Below are 16,738 nucleotides of genomic sequence, written 5' to 3'. Positions count from 1 at the left end.
AACTTGGAGCCGCCTGCGGGCACGTACCCATAGACCAGAGAAAACCAGATGGGGAGAAAATGCAGACGGCACAATGAAAGATACAAGAAGCCAAGACAGCTTCCCGATGCAGGCATCCCAGTGCAAATCATACATCTAACCTTTCAAATTTTTCTTAGGTAAGTCAATAAATTACTTCTTTAAAAACACTACTTCAAGCTGGGTTTCTGTCACTTACAACCAAAATATTCTTTTTAAAAAAATATTTATTTGACTTTGTTGGGTCATGTTTGTTGCAGCGTTCAGGCTCAGTTGCCCTGCAGTATGTGGGATCTTAGTTCCCCAACCAGGGATCAAACTGGCATCCCCTGCATTGGGAGGTGAAGTCTTAACCACTGGACCACCAGGGAAGTCCCCCCAAACTTTCTTGATTAATACAAGATATACAATGCAGTGAATAACCACTGGACAAGTCAAGCGAGGTCTTGTTTCAATCAAACCCAATTCACAACAAAGAGGATTCGAGTATGTGACTAAAGGAGTATTTGTGTTTTCAGATAAGATACAGAGGATTTAGGCTCAACATTCACAAGACTCTGAAGGGCAGGGAATATGTTTAAGCAATCTCAACAATCTCAAATCGAATTACAGAACTGATCTTAGGTCAGAGGGAAAATTAATGCAAAAGAATGGTTCATACATCACTCATAAAATGGCAGGGAGCCAAGTGATTGATTATGCTCACCTTTCACTCTTGATACAACCATGTCACCTTTTTCTCCTTTGCTGCCAGGTAGTCCTGAGGCACCAGGTTTTCCCTTGGTGAAAAGAAGAACAAGTCAGTTTAATTGTGATGAGTCAAAAGTCATTGGAATACCTCCAACCTCTCTCCTCTTTCCTGCTAGATCACCTGCTCCAGATTCTAGTTTGGCACCATTGGTATCATTCTCTTTCCTCCCTGCCTTACAAAATTGAGGTTCTTGAACTGCATGTAAAACTGGTGGAGTCTGAAAAGTCTGCACTGGGTTCAATAGAAATCACTGTTAGTTTCTTGGTTTTGGCAATATACTCTGTTTAAATAAGATATCACTGGGGGCTTCTCTGGAGGCTCAGTGGTAAAGAATCTGCCTGCCAATGCAAGAGACAGAGGTTCGATCCTTGGGTCAAGAAGATTCCCTGGAGGAGGAAATGGCAACCCACTCTAGTAGTCTCGCCTGTGAAATACCGTAGACAGGAGCCCAAGCTGCAGTCCATGGGGTCACAAAAGAGTCAGACACTATGTAGCGACTAAACAACAACAAGATATCATTGGGGGAAGCTGGGTGAAGGATTCACCGGACCTCTCTGTATGATTGTGCAACTTTTTGGGAGCCATAAAATAAAAGCATCTCAAAATAATTTATAATAAAAAATTTTACTATTTTGGGTGTTGTAATGGCACCCCACTCCAGTACTCTTGCCTGGAAAATCCCATGGATGGAGGAGCCTGGTAGGCTGCAGTTCATGGGGTTGTGAAGAGTCAGACACGACTGAGCGACTTCACTTTCACTTTTCACTTTCATGCATTGGAGAAGGAAATGGCAACCCACTCCAGTGTTCTTGCCTGGAGAATCCCAGGGCCGGGGGAGCCTGGTGGGCTGTCATCTATGGGGTCGCACAGAGTCGGACACGACTGAAGCGACTTAGCAGCAGCAGCAGCAGTGTAAAATTGGGAGGAAAGGGAGGGGCGGTAACCACAAAAGCTGCCACTAGAGGGACCTCCCTGGTGAAAGTGCAAGTGTCAGTCACTCAGTGGTGTCCAACCAACCCAAGGACCACACCCAGGTCTTCTGCATCACAGGCAAATTCTTTACCATCTGAGCCACTAGGGACATCCCTGGTGGTCCAGTGGTTAAGACTCTGTGCTTCCAATGCAGAGGGTTCGATTCCTGGTCAGAGAACTAAGATCCCACATGCTGCAAGGTGCGGCCAAAAAATTTAACAATTAAAAAAAAGAGCTGCCACTAGAGTTGAATGCAGACGTGAGGGATGAAAATTCCTAGGGAGGAAAACAACTGTGATACTGATGAACACTGATGAACACGAGAAGGCAAAATAAGAACACCTTCTGTAATCGATGTATTTCCACTTTATGACAAGTAAACAACTAATTTTGGCCAATGGGTTTATCATCTTTTGATCTCAACGCTGCTCTGAGACTGGACTATTTGGGTCATGGTTTTGTAAGTGATACATATGATCAAATATTAAGCTATCTCAAAAATCTTTTAGCCTACTTTTGGTATATTAGAGTGACCAAGCATTACAGTAAATACAATTATAGAAACACACTGTACATAGCTTAAGGTCACTTATCTAGTGACTTCAATAATCAAGAAACATAGATAAGAATCTGGAAGGAAGTAAAAATGACTGGATGGAATATTTGCTTTGCTTATACAGATGCTACTTTGTCTTATCTTCATACAATCTAACAACATGTTCTAGCAGACTTCATTATCTTTTTGCCTGGTTTCTATCAGTTTGTGAGCGGTGAACTATGAAGGGGAGTAGAGCTACCAGTGGGAATAAGCACAATGGCAGCATCAGTGAGAGAAGAAACAGCCTAAAATGTATACAACAGGTATCAAAATTAAAGTGGACCAAACAGTTGGGAGCCACTTAATGTAAAGAAAATATCACTTTGCACACACCACTCAATATTCCCCAAAATATCATTCTAGGACACCATCCTGTGTGCAATGATGTCCAGAAGGGAGAGTTGAAAAAATTTCTTTGTAGAAACAGCCAAATGAGACAAGAGAAGAGCTTTAGAAATCATAAAGTGGAAGTATAGGTGAAGTGTTCGTTGTCTTAATTCTTACTTTTACTGTCTATGCTAACTCTTGAGTTAACAATGAGACTGGCCAAAGTATATGCCAGACAGCATCCAATCCAAGAGTTGGTTAATGAAAATGTCCTTCTAGTACCTGAACTATCAAGACAGAAAGCTATTGCCAGAGCACATGAACCAGTTTCTCTCCAGAAAGAGATTGACAGTGGCATGCTTAAATAAACAAGACCGGGGTATCCTAAAGATCAAACTCACCCTGGGAGTCTGAACAGTTTACTTTTGTGACCCCATGGACTCTTTGCAACCCCATGGACTGTAGACCATCAGGCTCCTCTGTCCATGGGATTCTCCAGGCAAGAATATTGGAGTGGGTTGCCATTTCCTTCTCCAGGAAATCTTCCTGAGCCAGGAATCAAATCCAGGTCTCCTGCATTGCAGGCAGATTCTTTACTGTCTGAGCCACCAGGGAAGCCCTGCACTTTCACCCTGAAGATCAAATTCACCCTGGAGTCTAAGAAGTTTATTGGCCAGCACACTGGAGACTTAGGACAAACAGTTCTAGTACTCTGCAGGTGTAGAATTTTAAGTATTAGAGTTAGATCATAGACTTAGTTGAGCTAGTAAGGGGAAAAAACATTACCAGCGCTGTGTTTGGATTTTGATAAAGAGATTTACTGAGAACCTACAAGTTACCAGGCATTATTCTGGGTACAGAAGACACTATAGTTAACAAAACCATCTTGCCTTCACCGCCCTGGATTCCAGTGAAACAAATGTGGAACCTAAAAAACTTCCAGGGCAAAGGTTAACACAACAACAAAATCTCAGCAGCAACAAAGAAGACCTCTCCGCCAGGCATGTATCAGTTATTTTATATGAAGCCAAAGCAGGGACTTCAGCCATAGATGCCCATCAGGGGGCTGTGCCCTTCTGAGAAGCAGGCAAAAGGGCATAGTGGAGACTAGAGCACCCCAACCTCCTCTCATAGGCATGACCACCTCTCCGCTTGTGGCAGCAGTGGGAACACATTGACCTGTGTTAACGAACTTCCAGTTTCTCAAAGGCAGCCACAGATCTCATATGAAGAATACAAAAAGAAAGACCGTGAGGACAAAACCAAAACTGCCAGAGGTTTAGCCCTTGTCATTCTGTGACCTTTGGTTTGCCCTGCAGCTCCTCAGGGCCAGTGACCCTGGTCATCTGGTTCACTGCTGTGTGACAGCTCTCAATGCACAGCTGAACTGAATTCCTACTAACCCTGGAGGATAGGTGATGTGATACAGATTTTCCAGGAAGGCCGCAGAGATCACCGGTGTCAGGGTTGGGGTGTAAAGCTTGGTCCACGTGCTCCTAAACCCTATGCCTTGCACTAGAGCATCCTAGTGGGAAACTCCCTTCCTAGGAAGTGCTCTCAGGCTAAGGCAAGGAATATAAAGCTTTGGTCCAATCACAGAAAAAAATGGCTGAGAACATAAACCTATTTTTCTGTTTGGTACTTTGCCACCAACCTGTGGCTGCTGAGGCCAGGGATCAGCAGAAGAGAGATGTACGGAGGAGCGAGAGCACCCTGTCTGTGGGTCCTTTTGTTCATCCCTCGCTCCCTCCTTTCCTTTCCTGTGCCCCATGGTGTGAACCTGGTCCCTAACTGTGATCCCAATTTGATGAATTTAATACAGAGAAGTCATATGGACAGAAGCATATACAGAACAAAGACATCAGAAATATGGCCAGTTTAATACAACATTGTAAATGAACTATACTTCAATATAAATTAAACATTTAAAAATACTAACGAGGTAAGCCCTGGAGCAACTGCATTACATAAACTTTTGCCAGGATAACCCTGGATAAATCTGTGACTCACAATCCAAGATGCTAGCTCTGAGAAGCAACTCAGTGTGAAGGCAGGAAAAAGCTTAGAGTCAATAAAACCTTCACTAAGAAGAGTAAGTAACGACACAGAAAAATGACTATGAAAAAATGTTGAATTAAAAAAATCAGACTATAAAACGCAACATACTTAGTAATTACAACCACGTTCATTCAACATATGTGTATGAAGGATGTAGCTTCTCCTTGAGTTGACTTTGCTAATGTTACAAGTGGGGTGTGGGAAGAGTGAAAGAAAAACCTTCACTTAAGGCTCTGAAACTGGGATCTTATTTTCCCAAGATTTCCTGAGGGAAATGGAAAAGAGTGCACTGGGGCTGATGGTTGGGCCCCAGGCCACCCCAGGATTAAGCCCCTGTAACAAAGGCTGTCTCCAGCCTCCAGAGGAGTGTGCCCTGGAGGGCACTGATCTTATTCAGAGGGACAGCCTCAGCCCAGGGCACTTGTAATGGTTCCTTGGAACAGTCAGCAAATGAGAGTCACAGCAAGATCTCACCCACCCTCTGGCACAAAACATCATGTAAACTCTGACAGAGCCAATATTTATAGCTCCAGGCCAATCAATCCCTCATCTGGATCCTTCACTTGAATCATCTCAGCTTCTACCCAGCACTTTCACTTCTTTGTCTAATTGGTGCCTCAAACTTAAAATGTGCCCAATGGCTCTGCATCCTTTCTTACCCCATGCTTACTCTTCATGTTGCCCCTCCTCCCCCATCTTGGTTCCATCCTTTACTTCTCTGCTTTTCATATCTCATGTCTGGTCTCACAGCCAATCTGTTGGCTCTGTGGTCAAGATATATCTAGAATCCGACCACCTCCCGCCACACCCAACATTAATATGGAAACCTGTCCACCTTCATATTTCACCAGGATTACTGGAGCAATCGCTCAGCTAAATCTTCCTACTTCCTCCCTTATCCTCTCTGGTCTGTCCTTAACAAAGCTACAAGTGTGATACTGTTAAAACCAAGGTCAGATTTATCCCTCCTTAAGATTCTCCACCAGCTGCTCCATGACATTCAGAGCACAAGTTCTAAGCCAGCCCTTCTACAAAACCCTATGCTCTCCAACCCCTCCTAACCTCCAGCCATTTCTATGACTTCATCTGCTACTCTGCCCCTCATTCTCTCCACTCAAACCACACTAGATGGCAATGGATTTTATTGCCGTCTGCCATAGTGCACATTCACTTGTCTATCTGTCATGATGTGTGTATTCTCCCCACAGAGAAGGGGCCCCAGGAGGGCAGAGATTGTGATCTGGTCCCTGCTGTATCTGGAATAGCACCTGGAGCATAGTAAGTCCTCAATAAACAATTGATTGAACAAATGAATGATGAATGGATGAATAAAAGGACAGAGACAATTTTTTGCCATTAATATACTTATAGATTCAAAACATATAATATATTGTAATTCAACTATACATCAATAAAAATAAATTAAAAAACTTAAAAACCATATATATCACATTATATATATTACAATATATACAATACATATATTAAAAACATATATATAGCACTATAAATTACAGAGGGGTACAACTGAATTATAACTCTGTTAAAAGATAAAAAAACTGGGAAGTTACTCACCGGTGGCCCTGGAGATCCTTTGGCACCAGGAGGGCCTGGGGAACCTTTTTCTCCAAGCCACCCAGGGAGCCCCAAGTCTCCCTTACTCCCTTGCCTCCCAGGAGGCCCTGGAGGGCCTGATGGGCCCATGGGACCAGGCTGGCAGGCACAGAGCCCTGAGCTCCCTAGACAGAGGATAAAAGGCAGCTTTGTTATATTTCCTGAATGAAATCCCAATAAAGTCCTTACTATACAAAACCAATAGTGTGAATAAGAACAAAAAGGGTCTGATGCACACAATTCTTATCGCAGACAACTGACAACATGTGATGGGGGAGGGGTACAGAGCATGATGTGGAGGTAGCTATGGTCTATGTGGCTGGACATGTTGTTTCTAGACAATGGGGTGTTCTGTGTCTTAAAAAATTCACCCTGGTAAAATCAAGGGGAAAAGCTAATGCTGAACTCTATTGCAGAAACTTTGAAAATAAGAAAATTTCTTATTTTTAAAAGTTTAGATAGCTCTTATTTGGATCCTGCTTAGAAAAAAAAAACTCTTAATTTGGTTCCTGCTGAAAAAACAACAATTAAAATTGGTTAGAGTATAAACTTTGAACATTTAAAGAATCCAAATAAAATATGTAAAGAGGATTATTGAATGCATATCACAGTTGATAATTCACTAAATGCATTTTCTACTCATCAGGATTTTTAGTCTAAAAAATACCATTAGGATAATCAAATTGCTCAGCTTTCATACCTGCCTGACTCTGTTAGCCAAAAACACACCAAACAATTTAGAGTGTAGAAACAGAGAGCTAGAGGCATTTGGTGAATTTAGGAAAGATGGGACCCACAGAGAGAAATTGAAATTGAAGATCAAAACTGTCCTATCTCTGCTTTTTTCAAGGAATTGAGAGGATCTCATGGAAAAGAGTCACCGCTTTGAGACAAATCTCATGGCAGATAAATGTCTCCTTTATATTCTAAAATATGGATTTGACTTTTTGGCAAGGTCTAATCACGTCACAAGCACACAATGAGTTAGGTAGTCACAGGGTAACTAAAGGGAGTAAAAAACCTAAATGAAAGGCCACACTGTACATATCATATAATGCCTCCCAACCCTCCACTGCTGTTTTTTTCTAGAAATTCTACTTGGAGGAATACTTGCCTTTTTCTCCTTTGGAGCCTCGTCTTCCTGGAGGACCCACTTTGCCTTTTGTTCCTTGTGGTCCGGGTTGCCCAACAGTACAATATACAGCTTCACAGTGGGATAGGGGAGTGCAGAGAGAATCACACGATTTTTGTGAATACCTACTAGCGGACAAGTAGAAGTGTCTCTCATACTTCAATCATCCCCTTACCCCTATTCTTTCTTCCACTCCTTTCTTAAGATTCTTTCTCTCTGATATAAGAATATGTACACAAATAGACCATACAGTTGTCTCAGCAAGCTTCTGGTACCATAACCATTGATTAAAACCATCCCTAATCTCAGCCCTAATTTAGTGGATTGTAGGGTAAGGTAGGGAATAAAAAAAACAAATATACCAAAACAAAACAAATAAAGTAAGAATAAGTGTATGGCACAGATCATTTTCCCCCATTCAATTATCAATAATTACCTAATAAAGAAAGCATAAAGCAGAGTTTGTAAAAGCAAAAATTCAGAGATATCTGATCAAAGATGACAGATAAAGTACAAACAGTAAGTTCCTTGTTCTCTCCAAACAGACAGTAAAAGAATATTATAAAAAGGCAGAATTCCTTAAGACAAAGAAACAACAAGAGAAAGGAAACAACAGCAAAAAAAAAAAAAAAAATGTAAAAAGATTTAGCAGATGTTTAAAAGCTGAACTCCAAGCAGGCTGTAGGGGAAGCAGAAAAAGAGCATAGCTGACTGAAAAATTTCTCCTAAAGTTCAGGCATTGGTACCTCCGAAGCAGAATGACAGTGAGGACCCACATAGGTTGACTGGTCAAAGAAACAGCTAAATAGTTAAGAACTCTTTCTTAAAAATTGCAGCAGGAAAAAACAAACTCCCTCAAATAAGAGAAAACAGACAATACAGTAAGAAGAAATCTTTAAAAAATAAACTATATAGTTTAAAAAGCAGACAAAGGAAGGCATTTCATCCCTGAGACATGAACAAGTTGCTGCAAAAAGATACATTAAGAGAGAACAACACCAACAACAAAATTCTCAGAAATTTTTAAAAAAATGGTTATTAAAGAAGAAATTTCAAAATTCAGAAGCAGAGTTGGAATATGGAGTTGAGGAAGTGTATCAGAAAGTGTAAAGAAAAATAAAAAGATGAAGATAATAGGTGAAGATTTGAAAAAGAGAGGTATAGGATTGATTCTGAAACAGACAAATATATTGTGTCCAGAAATAGAAAGCAGAGGGAAAAATCACAGAATATTTTCAAAAAAATTACTTCAAGACATTTTTCCAGAAATGAGGGATTTGTGTTCAATTGAAACTGCTCTGAGTACTTGCAAATTTACCCACACTGAGGTAAATCACTGTGAAATTTATGGACATTGAATACAAAGAAAAATTCCTAGAAGCTTTCAGAGAAAAAAGAGACTTTAAACAAAGGATCAACTATCTAAAGATTATTGAACTTCTTAGTAAAAACACTAAAAAAAAAAAAAAAAGAAAGGAAAATGCCTTCAAAAACCTGAAGGAAAAAATGATTGCAATCTACAATTTTATATTCAACCAAACTATCAATCAAATTTCACAGTAGAATAAAGGTATTTCAAATATCCCAAATTTATACACATTCTCACAAAGCATAATGAGAAAGTAAACCAACAGACGAGGCTGAAGAAAGAAGGGAAAACCACTAGACCATTCAAGTATGACCTAAATCAAATCCCTTACAATTATACAGTGGAAGTGACAAATGGATTCAAGGGATTAGATCTGATAGACAGAGTGCCTGAAGAACTACGGATGGAGGTTTGTAATGTTGTACAGGAGGCTGTCATCAAAACCATCCCCAAGAAACAGAAATTCAAAAAGGCAAAATGGTTGTCTGAGCAGGCCTTACAAATAGCTGAGAAAAGAAGAGAAGCGAAAGGCAAAGGAGAAAAGAAAAGATATATCCAATTGAATAGTTCCAAAGAATAGCAAGGGGAGATAAAAAAAAAAAAAGCCTTCCTCAGTGATCAATCCAAAGAAATAGAGGAAAACAAAAGAATGGGAAAGACTAGAGATCTTTTCAAAAAAATTAGAGATACAAGGGAAACTTTTATGCAAAGATGGGCACCATAAAGGACAGAAATGGTATGGACCTAACAGAAGCAGAAGATATTAAGAAGAGGTAGCAAAAATACACAGAACTATACAAAAAAGATCTTAATGACTCAAAAAACCAAGATGGTGTGGTCACTCACCTAGAGCCAGACAACCTAGAATGCAAAGTCAAGTGGGCCTTAGGAAGCATCACTATGAACAAAGTTATCGGAGGTGATGGAATTCCAGTTGAGCTTTTTCAAATCTTAAAAGACGATGCTGTGAAAGTGCTGCACTCAATATGCCAGCAAATTTGGAAAATTCAGCAGTGGCCACAGGACTGGAAAAGGTCAATTTTCATTCCAATCCCAAAGAAAGTAAATGCCAAAGAATGCTCAAACTACCACACAATTGCATTCATCTCACGTGCTAGCAAAGTAATGATCAAAATTCTCCAAGCGAGGCTTCAACAATACATGAACTGAGAACTTCCAGATGTTCAAGCTGGTTTTAGAAAAGGCAGAATAACCAGAGATCAAATTGCCAATATCTGTTGGATCATCAAAAAAGCAAGAGAGTTCCAGAGAAACATCTACTTCTGCTTTATTGACCACACCAATGCCTTTGACTGTGTGGATAACAGCAAACTATGAAAATTCTTCAAGAGATGGGAATACCAGACCACCTTACCTGCCTCCTGAGAAATCTGTATGCAGGTCAAGAAGCAACAGTTAGAACTGGACATGGAACAATGGACTGGTTCCAAATTGGGAAAGGAGTACGTCAAGGCTGTATACTGTCACCCTGCTTTTTTAACTTATATGCAGAGTACATCATGAGAAATGTGAGACTGGATGAAGCACAAGCTGGAATCAAGATTGCTGGGAGAAATATCAATAACCTCATATATGCAGATGATATCACCCTTCTGCCTGAAAGCAAAAAGGAACAAGAGCCTCTTGATGAAGGTGAAAGAGGAGAGTGAAAATACTGGCTTAAAATTCAACATTCAGAAAATGAAGATCATGGCATCCAGCCCCATCACTTCATGGCAAATAGATGGGGAGACAGTGGAAACAGTGACATACTTTATTTTCCTGGGCTCCAAAATCACTACAGATGGTGGCTACAGCCATGAAATTAAAAGATGCTTACTCCTTGGAAGAAAAGCTATGACCAACTAGACAGTGTATTAAAAAGCAGAGACATTACTTTGCCCACAAAAATCCATCTAGTCAAAGCTATGGTTTTTCCAGTGGTCATGTATGGATGTGAGAGTTGGACTATAAAGAAAGCTGAGTGCTGAAGAATTGATGCTTTTGAACTGTGGTGTTAGAGAAGACACTTGAGAGTCCCTTGGACTGTAAATAATCAAACCAGTCAATCGTAAAGGAAATCAGTCCTAAATATTCATTAGAAGGATTGATGCTGAACCTGAAGCTCCAATACTTTGGCCACCTGATGTGAAGAACTGACTCATTGGAGAAGACTCTGATGTTGGGAAAGATTGAAGGCAGGAGGACAAAGGATGAGATGGTTGGATGGCATCACCGACTCAATGGACATGAGTTTGAGCAAGCTCTGGGAGCTGGTGATGGACAGGGAAGCCTGGTGTGCTGCAGTCCATGGGGTCACAAAGAGTCAAATACGACTGAGCAACTGAACTGAACTGAAAGCGACCAAAGAAATATATGAGTTGTGGGGAAAAAGGAACCCAAAGAAAGAGAGGCAGAGACAGAAAGACAGGTAGAGACACAATATGTAGGATAACGATGAAGGAAGATCTCAAGGCAGGATCTTAGCATCAGCTTTTGAAATTGCAACCTGACCTAACTTGAACAGTCATAATGCTCCAGAAGAGACTTATTCAAAGAGATAACACTGGTAATGAGTTAGAATGCATGATTAAGAGATTTATACAATTTTCGATGATTTGAGGTTGAATTAGCAATAAGTATATTGAAAACCAAGCAAACACACAAAAAAGAATGTTAAGACAATTATTAACTAAATGCCATGCTGGGAAAGTGCAAGAGTAATATATATTATTATATGAATAAATCAATGAATAACATTTATATAATCTTTCAGTATAGATACTGAATATTTAACTAAAATAATGATGATAACTGTATTGATAGGTTGTAGAAACAGAAAACGTGCATGTATGGCAAGGAATGGGGGACATTCATCTGTGGACAGGTAAGTCAAATAATACTGCTCAAACTGAAAAATTAAGAAATAGCGACATATGTTTGCTAAATGGTCATAAAAGACAAATAACAAAAGATTCAGCTAACTGTGTGGAAATAATTGCCCCTGGGGTGGACAGAATAGGAGACTCTGGGATGGTTATTTTTCACAAAAGGCTTTATAGGGCTGTTTGACTCTTAAGTCTGGTCTGCATATGACTCCTAAAAATAAAAACTATATTCAAAAAATAAAAACTGTGTTCATTTACAAAATTCTATCATCACACTAAAATTCTCAACCAAACATTTTCACATACTTTAATTGATGTGGTAGGTCAATATCAGTTGACGTTTTTGTATTGTTAATAACACTAACTTGGCTTATGAAATATTAGACAACCTTTAAAAAATTTGGAAAGTCACATTTTCTGTATGATACTGCAAATATCAAATGCAACATAAATGTTATGAAATGTGAATGAAGAGCACCTTACCATCTGATCCCGGAGGTCCCGGCAGTCCCGGCACTCCAGGCAGCCCAGTTGGTCCCTGGTTGCCTGGTTTTCCTGGAGCAGAATCAGCTCTTCCAGGAACCCCAGCTGCCCCTGGAAATCCTGGGTGACCAGGAAACCCTCGTGGCCCAGGAGGTCCCATCATGCCTCCAAGAGAAATCAAGAATGAAAACCACATATACTCAGATAATCTCACATTAATACTCTCAAATTTTTTTTCTGTGTAAGAAATAAAAATCAGTGCACCTTTCTTAGGCTGTGGAATTTTTTTAAGGAAAAAAAATTGTAGTTTAAAAATAACTGAGTATCCCAGCCATCAAAATGCCTCAACTCTTTTGAAACAAGAACACAAGTGGTAATAAGAAAGATTTGGGGAATCAAATTTTCTTTTTGTCCATTCTTTGGAATTATTGGGAAAGTAGTATATATTATTTAATTAAATTTACTTTTAAAATCTTCCCACCTTGATATTTTGATAGAACCTAACCTGAACAAACACATCAACACATTCAGTGAATTAAAATATGAGCTCACAGAAAAACAAATACTCTATGATATCAGTTATACATGGGATCTAAAAAATACAGCAAACTACTGAATATAAAAAAAAGGGAAGCAGATTCAAAGACATAAAGAACAAATTAGTAGTTACTGGTGGGGAGAGGAGGGGGGCAATACTTGGGTAGGGAGCAACAAACTATTATGTATGAAATAAGCTACAAAGATATATTGTACAAAATGGAGAATATAGCCAATATTTTATAATAACTATAACTGGAGCATAATCCTTAAAATTGTGAAGCACTATACTTGCTCCTTGGAAGAAAAGTTATGACCAACCTAGACAGCATGTTAAAAAGCAGAGACATTACTTTGCCCACAAAGGTCCATCTAGTCAAAGCTATGGTTTTTCCAGTAGTCATGTATGGATGTGAGAGTTGAACAATAAAGAAAGCTGAGCATTGAAGAGTTGATGCTTTTGGACTGTGGTGCTGGAGAAGACTCTTGAGAGTCCCTTGGACTGCAAGGACATCCAACTAGTCCATCCTAAAGGAAATCAGTCCTGAATACTCATTGGAAGGATTGATGCTGAAGCTGAAACTCCAATACTTTGGCCACCTGGTGCAAAGAACTAACTCATTTGAAAAGACCCTGATGCTGGGAAAGATTGAAGGTGGGAGGAGAAGGGGATGACAGAGGATGAGATGCCTGGATGGCATCACCAACTCAATGGACATGAGTTTGAGTAAACTCTAGAAGTTGGTGATGGAGAAGGAGGCCTGGCGTGCTGCAGTCCATGGGGTTGCAAAGAGTAGGACACGACTGAGCAACTGAACTGACTGATACTGTACACCTATCAGATCAGATCAGATCAGTCACTCAGTCGTGTCCGACTCTTTGCAACCCCATGAATCGCAGCACGCCAGGCCTCCCTGTCTCTCACCAACTCCCGGAGTTCACTCAGACACCTATAACTTATAATATTGTACAGCAACTATACTTCACTAAAATTTTTAAATAAGGAGAAAATAAAGAGGTAATGCATTAAATCATACAGATAGGCATCTGTGTGTGTGTGTTAGTCGCTCAGTCATGTCTGACACTTTGCAATCCCAGGGACTATAGTCGGCCAGCTTCCTCTGTCCATGGGATTCTCCAGGCAAGAATACTGGAATGCGTTGCCATTTCCTTCTCCAGGGGATCTTCCTGACCCAGGGATCGAACCCAGATATCTTGCATTGCAAGTGGATGCTCTACCATCTGAACTCTTAGGGTAGCCCTCAGATAGGTATCTAGCATATAATTTTAAAGTGAAAGTGGAGAGTGAAAAAGTTGGCTTAAAGCTCAACATTCAGAAAACGAAGATCATGGCATCTGGTCCCATCACTTCATGGGAAATAGATGGGGAAACAGTAGAAACAGTGGCAGACTTTATTTTTGGGGGCTCCAAAATCACCACAGATGGTGACTGCAGCCATGAAATTAAAAGACGCTTACTCCTTGGAAGGAAAATTATGACCAACCTAGATATCATATTCAAAAGCAGAGACATTACTTTGCCAACAAAGGTCCGTCTAGTCAAGGCTATGGTTTTTCCTGTGGTCATGTATGGATGTGAGAGTTGGACTGTGAAGAAGGCTGAGGGGCGAAGAATTGATGCTTTTGAACTGTGGTGTTGGAGAAGACTCTTGAGAGTCCCTTGGACTGCAAGGAGACCCAACCAGTCCATTCGGAAGGAGATCAGTCCTGGGATTTCTTTGGAAGGAATGATGCTAAAGCTGAAACTCCAGTACTTTGGCCACCTCATGCGAAGAGTTGACTCATTGGAAAAGACTCTGATGCTGGGAGGGATTGGGGGCAGGAGGAGAAGGGGACAACAGAGGATGAGATGGCTGGATGGCATCAATGACTCGATGGACATGAGTCTGAGTGAACTCCGGGAGTTGGTGATGGACAGGGAGGCCTGGCATGCTGCGATTCATGGGGTCGCGAAGAGTTGGACACAACTGAGTGACTGATCTGATCTGAGGAGAAGGCAATGGCAACCCACTCCAGTACTCTTGCCTGGAAAATCCCATGGACAGAGGAGCCTGGTAGGCTGCAGTCCATGAGGTCGCTAAGAGTTGGACACAACTGAGCGACTTCACTTTCACTTTTCACTTTCATGCATTGGAGAAGGAAACAGCAACCCACTCAAGTGTTCTTGCCTGGAGAATCCCAGGGACGGGGGAGCCTGGTGGGCTGCCGTCTATGGGTCGCACAGAGTCGGACATGACTGAATCGACTTAGCAGCAGCAGCAGCAGCAGCAATAATATGCTTATATGGAGATAGTCTTCTAATCTTTTATGCTCAAATTAAATGGGGAGCATACTTTATTAACACAGCCAAAAACTTGGACTCATATAATTATCTATATAGAGGTAATATACTATAACCATGTAGGTTGGTGGAAAGCATAGAGATGCTAGATTTGAACCTGGCCTCTGTCTCTCCAGCCACAGGTACCAAAGTAGGTTATGTAACTTATTTAATTCTCTACATCTTCCTCAGAGGCTTCTAATGAGGATGAAACAAAATAATCCACATAAGGACCTTAATGTATAGGGACTGGCTATAGGAAGTTCTCAGCAAAGGACTGGAAGTTCAGGGGAGGTCAAAGTAATATTCAGTATGTTCAGGGGAAGTCAAAGTAATGCAGGAGCAGCTGAATCCTGCCCCTCCTCCTTGATACCCTACTCACCAACCCCATACTGACAGCTTTGGCTTCAAAACAGCCAGAAGCCCTCATATGATAGCAACCACTTCTATCTGCTTCGTCCTAAGCACACCTAGTACCAGAATCTCTCAGATGGAAGATGGTCATTATTAAAGATGGCATCCTGGTAGCTCTTGCTTCTCATGCTCTTGCAGAACCCTGACAGTCTCCTAGCAAGAAGTGGAGGTCCCTCTTCCCTGCAATGTGGCAGCCTTTGGTGACTGTTTGAACTAATCAAGTATGGCGGGAGTGACGCTGTATGGCTTCCCAGGCCAGATTATTAAAGACAATTCAGGTTCTGCCTTGTGAGCTGAAATGCTTGGGACTGGAGTCCTGAACCACCATGGAAGCAATATTATCACCCGGAAGCCACCATGCTGTAAGGAAGTCTAAGTTAAGTGCAGAGCCACATAGCAAGGCTTGAGACTATATGAGAGACAAATGAGAGAGATGTCTGGCCAGTCCTCATGTTTCTGTTTCAGCTAGTCTACAGCTATGAGTGAGTGAGTGAAGTTGCTCAGTCGTGTCTGACTCTTTGTGATCCCATGGACTGTACCCTACAAGGCTCCTCTGTCCATGGAATTTTCCAGGCAAGAGGACTGGAGTGGGTTGCCATTTCCTTCTCCAGGGGACCTTCCCAACCCAGGGATCAAACCCGGGTTTCCCGCATTGAGGGCAGATGCTTTACCATCTGAGCCATCAGGGAAGTCCCTAGTCTACAGCTATAATTAGATGAAAATCTTTGCTCTGGAATCACTTGGGTTAATGCCTCCTGAATTCCTGAACCATGGAAAGAGTGAAGGGTATATGCTGAATGTTGGGGTTACTTGTTTAGCAACAGACAATTGGAATCCCATTTGTCATCAGTAATGTAGCACCCAAAGTAAATAGATGGCTTTCACTCTTGTGTGCATATGTGCTGAGGCTTTACATATATTTTCAGACATTAGCTTTACTCCTCAGCTCAGTTCAGTTCAGTTCAGTTGCTCAGTCGTGTCCGACTCTTTGTGACCCCATGAATCGCAGCACGCCAGGCCTCCCTATCCATCACCAACTCCTGGAGTTCACTCAGACTCATGTCCATCGAGTTGGTGATGACATCCAGCCATCTCATCCTCTGTCGTCCCCTTCTCCTCCTGCCCCCAATCCCTCCCAGCATCAGAGTCTTTTCCAATGAGTCAACTCTTCGCATGAGGTGGCCAAAGTACTGGAGTTTCAGCTTTAGCATCATTCCTTCCAAAGAACACCCAGGA

The 16,738-nt window shown here is 41.2% G+C and overlaps 1 protein-coding gene across 1 annotated transcript in view; it reads right to left on the bottom strand.

The window, feature by feature from the left end:
* The window catches only part of COL4A4 (collagen, type IV, alpha 4), a 150,975-nt gene that overhangs the window by 65,276 nt on the left and 68,961 nt on the right, over window positions 1-16,738 (bottom strand). Inside the window, exons 20-23 of the mRNA XM_010837105.1 lie at window positions 12,211-12,375; window positions 7,453-7,542; window positions 6,300-6,463; window positions 725-797 (exon numbers count right to left, since the gene is read on the bottom strand). Coding sequence (XP_010835407.1) covers window positions 725-797; window positions 6,300-6,463; window positions 7,453-7,542; window positions 12,211-12,375 — 492 coding nt within the window. The remainder of the gene's footprint in view (window positions 1-724; window positions 798-6,299; window positions 6,464-7,452; window positions 7,543-12,210; window positions 12,376-16,738) is intronic.

Source organism: Bison bison, unplaced genomic scaffold (assembly GCF_000754665.1).
Source record: "Bison bison bison isolate TAMUID 2011002044 unplaced genomic scaffold, Bison_UMD1.0 scf7180017864068, whole genome shotgun sequence".
Lineage (NCBI taxonomy): Eukaryota > Metazoa > Chordata > Mammalia > Artiodactyla > Bovidae > Bison > Bison bison.
The sequence above is the reverse complement of the archived record's forward strand: the minus strand, read 5'-3'. Positions and strand labels throughout refer to the sequence as shown.